The 6,094-nt window shown below is 46.7% G+C and overlaps 1 protein-coding gene across 1 annotated transcript in view; it reads left to right on the top strand.

The window, feature by feature from the left end:
• Positions 1-1,442: 1,442 nt before the first annotated feature.
• The window catches only part of LOC134983780 (oocyte zinc finger protein XlCOF7.1-like), a 122,254-nt gene continuing 117,602 nt past the window's right edge, over positions 1,443-6,094 (top strand). The window contains exon 1 of the mRNA XM_063949416.1: positions 1,443-1,463. Coding sequence (XP_063805486.1) covers positions 1,443-1,463 — 21 coding nt within the window. The remainder of the gene's footprint in view (positions 1,464-6,094) is intronic.

Below are 6,094 nucleotides of genomic sequence, written 5' to 3'. Positions count from 1 at the left end.
AGAGCTGGTAGCACTCTCAGAGGTTGACAAACAAATGTTCATGTCTGTATCTGTGGCTTTAAGAATTCCTCCTGGGATCTTGGCCCTGGATACCTCTCTTGAGGCTGAAACTCCAAAGACCCCTCCTGGGGTTAATAGATCAGACACACTTCTTTGAGTTGCGTGCCCGGATGCCACTTCTGGAATCTGAACATCAGATTCCCCTATTGGGGTCACTACATCAGATGCCCCCACCTGGGGCTGTAGAAACAGAAACTTCTTTAGTTATGGGTAACATAACCAGTCTCTTTTGATTTCTTAATTTGTAATTGGGGCCTATTTGTCACAGGACCCCAATCGTAGACTTTTTGGACACTCCTGTCCGGAATAGAGGAAATTGGAACTGTAGACGATACAGTGGAAGGTTTGCATGTGAGAACTCTGCGATGTTGGGACCTGTCACTAACTTTTTACTTGCGGAGAGACCAGTCTCTAATGAGGTGACAAGAACTCCCACAGTAGAAACAGAGGTGAAGCTGCTTGCAATACCGGCGTTCAGCTTCTGTGAGTTTGGAGCGAGGGTAGCTCTGGAATTTTCCCTCTCTCTGCACAGGAGGAGAAACTTTGGTTTTAAAGAAGTCTGACACAGTGGTTGAATTAGTATCAGTGGACTGAGCAGGACTTTTTACTGTGTTTAAAGCACCTCCTAGGATTTCAGGTAATATTGGAATAATTCTTGAAAGAAGACTTTGAAGTTGTTCCTATAGATGACAGAGAATCCAAATTGGTTCAGGTTTCACAGCAGGAGACAGAAGAGTCCTGGAACCTTTGAAAGATGAAGTTGCTCTCTCAGAAGAATTAGCTTTAAAGGGAGTGCCATAGGACTGCCTTGAACGAGGTCCAACCATAGGAACTGATTGTGCAGGAGAAGCTGGAATACCTGGAACTGGAGCAGGAGTGACTAGAACAGGAGCAAGAGGAGAAAAGGAACTTGGAAGGGATTGCTGCAAAGAATCCAAGCAGGTAAACATTCCCTGTAGAAACAGGATCACTTGCTGTTGTGCAGCCTCTTGACCATCGAGTCGCGATGCAAAACCTTGGAGGGCCCCTGACCCCACACTCTGACCACCGTCCAAGTCCATGGGCCTTGAACAAACTGTCAGGTCTGTAACTCTGTCTGTTCCTGGAGGGGGCACTAGTGGGTCAGAGGTGGTGCGGTGGAGAAAACGAGGAGGCTGGATACGATTCCTGTGCATGTGCGCTGTGTTGTTTATTTAGCAATTGATGCAAACAATATGACAGCAGGAATACTGATGACAACAGAAGATATGCAATTGTGGGTGGAACAGCATGGAAGCTGAAAGTCTATGGCAGAGTCTGTGATGTGGGAAACAATCGATCAGGGGACCGATGTATCGGTAAGGGAACTGATGGTTTCTGGATCGTGGAGCACAGTAGGGATAATGGTGGAAATAGTGAGCCAGGTAACTGTTGCAGGAGACAGGAACAAGTGGGTAAAATCCTCAGTGCAGGTTGGAATAACACTGGCAGCTTGCAGGCTGACGAACAGGAGTAGGTAACGAGATGCACCTGGAGGAGAGTCTCTACTGCAGAGGGCTGGAGCACACTGTAGCTGGATAAGGTGTGAAGCTGATCACAGGTACTCAGGTTGCTGGTGCTTGTGGTTCCACGGCAGTGGAGGACCATCCTGGAAAGAAGAGCAGGTACCAAGAGGAACTGAAGAACAGAACTGCAAACTGAAGATTGGAAACTGCTGGGACCTGTAGTTCCACAGGACTAATACACATGGGAATCTCTGAAGACAGAAGATTGAAGCCAGGAGACACTTGTTCACAGGATGTGACGCGTTGTTCAAGGCAATCATACTGAGCAGGAACTCTGGGAATATACCCCCTGGTAAGCAGGGATTGGAGAATCAAGTCATGTGAGTGCCCAATGCTCAGGAGTGGATAGAACCAAGTCAGCTGACTGCAGGTGTCATGGAGGTGCCCATACTCTGGAGATGGTGGGAATACATTGGGGTACACACTGTATGGCAAGCGGGATACACACTGGGGAGAGTCTCTGCGCATTGCAAGTAATCATGGAACATGCTGCCGGGCTGAGGATGTGACCTCCGGAGGCCAGTACATCAGAGAACTGGTAAGTGATTTGACGAAAAATGCAGATTCCTGACAAAGTGTATCATATGGGGCAGCCATGTTGGGCGCACTTCAAAGGTTACACTGTGGGAGGTGAGCCATACATACAGTAGGAAACTCTGAGTGTCTGCAACAGTCTTACTCCTTTAGCATATTACTTCAAGATGTAAGACAACTCCTCCGGGATTGGTTTAGGTAAAGTGTCATGAAGGACTGTCTCACTTTTTCAGAATAGCAGGGCCATCCTCGGGTGAAGGTATCACTGTGAAGGCGCCGTTTCACATTACAATAATCTTATTAGGAAAGCCCCATTTGTATTGCACATTTCCTTGGGTGGAATAGACGCCTTTTGGCCAGCGTCGCAGGAGAAATATCCGGAAATATCTGCAGATTATCCAGGCACTCAGCTGTGGATGAGGAAGACAAAGCAGCCTGTAGAATGTGTTCTTTAATATGAAAAAAGTGGACACTCGGTGCTTGGATAGTGGCCTGTTTGGACTTTGGGAGTCTATGGATCCTATCAATAAGAAGGTCCGCGGCAGAAGCCTTCGGTGGAAGTTTCTGAAAAGAGGACCGTGGCATAATCATAAAGCTCAGCATTTGTAACAGAATCGAGAATGCCCATTATTCTGATATTATTTCTCCGAGACCTGTCTTCTAAATCAATGACTTTATCACGCATAGAGACCATGGGGTATATTCAATTAGGGTCGGATCCATTCCGACATGCATTTGTCGGCATGGATCAGACAACCCCTGTTCAATCTCATCTCAATTTGACTTTTAAAAAGTCGAATTGAGATGAGGGACCCAGAGGACAAGAGTGTGGGGGGGGGGAGCCACGGGCAGACGGAGGAGAGCAGCGCTGCAGGAGGTTGTCTCACAGCCGCCAGACCTAACTGCAGTGTCCACCCGGCTCCAGCAAGCGTGACCTCACTTGCTGGAGCCGGGTGGACTCTGCCGTGGGCGGCGCGGCTGTGAGACATCCTGCTGCAGCGCTGTGCTGTAGTGCTTCTCTCCCCTGTATGCCCGCGGCTGTCCCCTGTCTCCCCACGGCTCCCCCCCCCTACCCTCTCCTCCTCTGGGTGCCACATCTCAGTCCGACTTTTTTTTATGTCTGACTGAGATGGTCAGAAACGGGTGCCAAATCCTGTTGAATTTGGCCCCGTTTCACTTAAAAGTATGTGAATCGGCAGCTATACCGCCGATTCACGTACTATTCGACAAGTCGAATTCCACGACTTGTCGAATAAAAACTGATGGAATTGAATAGGTCGAATCACTCTTCGACCTTAAAAAGTCGAAAACTGCCGTCTAATTGAATATACCCCCATGTCTTCCTGAAGGGTGTCATGTGCTGAAATCAGATCTTTGTGAGATGCAACAATCTTTCATCTTAGTCTGTACGAGTGCCAATCTCACTGATATCGGACCTCAGAGCTTGAATATTAAAGTTAAGTTCTGAGATTATTTCATTCCTTAAATATAGATAACATAGAATGTATAGAGTGTAGAGTAACAGCACCATCTAGAATGTCTTAAGACATCTTCAGCCATTACAGCTGGGCTGTGCGTCTGACAAGAAGAAGCAGATGATGTTGTAGTGGTCTCAGAAGGACCACCTGAATTCGAGGTACCAAAGAGATGGACAGGTGGGGCCAATTTGGTACCTTTTAACCTTTTTTGGAGGCATGGTAAGCCGGCTACAAAGAGACTGACCTCTCAGAGATATGAAAATACAAACAATCTATAAATATAAGGAGCAGTAGCATGCTGTCAGGAGGTTACATCAAGATGACTCCGTTCAAAATGACATTCTCAGTCTGGGTGATGGGGATATCCGAGCCAAAATTTCAAGTAAACATGATGTAATGCAACTCAAATAACACAGTAATGAGTGAGAAATTCCACTAGAGGTCAGCGTGATCACAGACGTGAAGTACTCAGCACAGAGAGACAGAAATGGCGAAATATATTCAGTGGATAAATCCACAAAATAATATACTGTGAGGTTGTAATCAGAGTGTAATGAGCTGTACTCAGACGATACTTAATACTGGGCTCTGCATGTAGACTGAGAGGAAGTAGATTATAGTGGTACCATATAAATAGAAGGTAGTGTCACCTCCAGGCAAATGCTTCAATTTAGTGTAGTGACCCCAGTCCAGCCGTCAGGACACTTATTTAGCAGCTTATATCAGTTTTACACCTTATTGAAGGCAGAAGGCAAAGCATGCGATGGCCGGGTACCAGGATCCAAAATGGCAGCCACTTCACTACCTAATATCACCGCCGTGCTCCGGTGACTGTGGGCAGCCCATTCTGTCCCCCGTAATAGCGGGAGTTGCTCACCTGTGTGAGCAGGAGAGCAAGTGCTCCCACCTGAGGCAAAAGCTCCTCTAAGTCAGGTGTCCGGAGCATGCAGGAAAGACTGGGCGCACTTACCCCCAGAATACAGCCCGTGGCTTCATAGGCGTCACTAGGCTGCGGCAGTGAACGGTGCCCGGAGTGAGCAGAGTGAGCGGCTTTAGGGCAGTAGGAGTGGGGTATTAATAGATTGGGTCTTGGTCCCTGTGGCGGCTGAGAGATATCAGGTAGGGTAGATAAGAAGCCACTTAGTGAGGAGATCTCCAGAAAGCACGTCTGGATAGACTCAGGCCACGCCCCTCTTATTTATTATTTTATATACTAACAGGGGTGACAGGTGTGGTACATCCCTGCAAAGGCAGATCCAATCTTCCTCATCCAACTCTGCTGTCTTCCCTGCACTCTCACTCAGATGTTCACTGCTGCCAGTAGCACACGTATGAGAAGCAGAAGTATGGTGGCAGCTGTATAGATCCTGATATGTAGTTCTCTGTATCATACTTACCGTACACACATCATCCTTATTACTATTGAGGATATAGGGGTAAGACACTGATGATGTCGGGGGGGGGGGTGTAAGTGTGGATTATAACCTAGCAGATGATGATGATGATTGCAGTGTATTATATGGTGTATTGCATGTAAAGTACCTTGTTCCACACCTACTCTGCTGTAGCAATATACGTTATATAAGGTTAACACATGTTCAGGCTTACCAGCGTATGAGCACACACATAAAGGAATGCTACCTTACCAATGCTTCCAGGAGTAACGTTAGGAGACATTTCTCTGATCCATCAGCTCATATGACTGATGTTATTGTTCATCTAGAATCTCCAATTCATACGATGTGTTCCCCATCCATTGTTTTACATTGGTGCTGACATAGGACTTGGCGAGTGACTACATCTCCATTTATACTTCATGGTTAGTTACCAGTACAAGAGAGAGATATATCTAAGTCTTATTATAATATTACATTTGTTATTGTGAGTGTTCTCAGGAGGGTGGACACAATGATAGTCTGAGACATAATGTTATAAAGCCTTCATTAAAAGTTATGTTTTATTATACACACACATTTACAATTAAGTGTCCCAGAGAGTCGTCTTCTCCTATTGTTTACAAGATTAATATTGTTACAGAAAATGTCACTTTCTATTTCGTCCTAGAGGATGTTGGGGACACCAAAATTACCATGGGGTATAGACGGGATCCGCAGGAGACATGGGCACTTTAAGACTTTCAAAGGGGCGTGACCTGGCTCCTCCCTCTATTTCCCTCCCCAGACTCAGTTTTAGAAATGTGCCCAGGCAGACTGGATGCACTCGGGGGAGCTCTAATGAATTTCTCTAAAAAGACTTATGTTAGGTTTTTTATTTTGGGGAGATCTGCTGGCTACAGTCTCCCTGCTTCGTGGGTCTGAGGGGAGAGCAGTTAGACCCACTTCTAATGAGTTCCAGGGCTCTGCTGCTGCTGACAGGATGCCTCCGCACCTGAGGGGAGATGAACGCCGGGTACTTTCGGATGCTCGCTCCCACACCCTGCCGTCACCCCCTTTCAGAGCCAGAAGTCAGAAGACAGGT

Source organism: Pseudophryne corroboree (genome assembly GCF_028390025.1).
Source record: "Pseudophryne corroboree isolate aPseCor3 chromosome 3 unlocalized genomic scaffold, aPseCor3.hap2 SUPER_3_unloc_24, whole genome shotgun sequence".
NCBI lineage: Eukaryota > Metazoa > Chordata > Amphibia > Anura > Myobatrachidae > Pseudophryne > Pseudophryne corroboree.
Note: the sequence above shows the minus strand (reverse complement) of the source record. Positions and strands in the feature narration are given on the sequence as shown.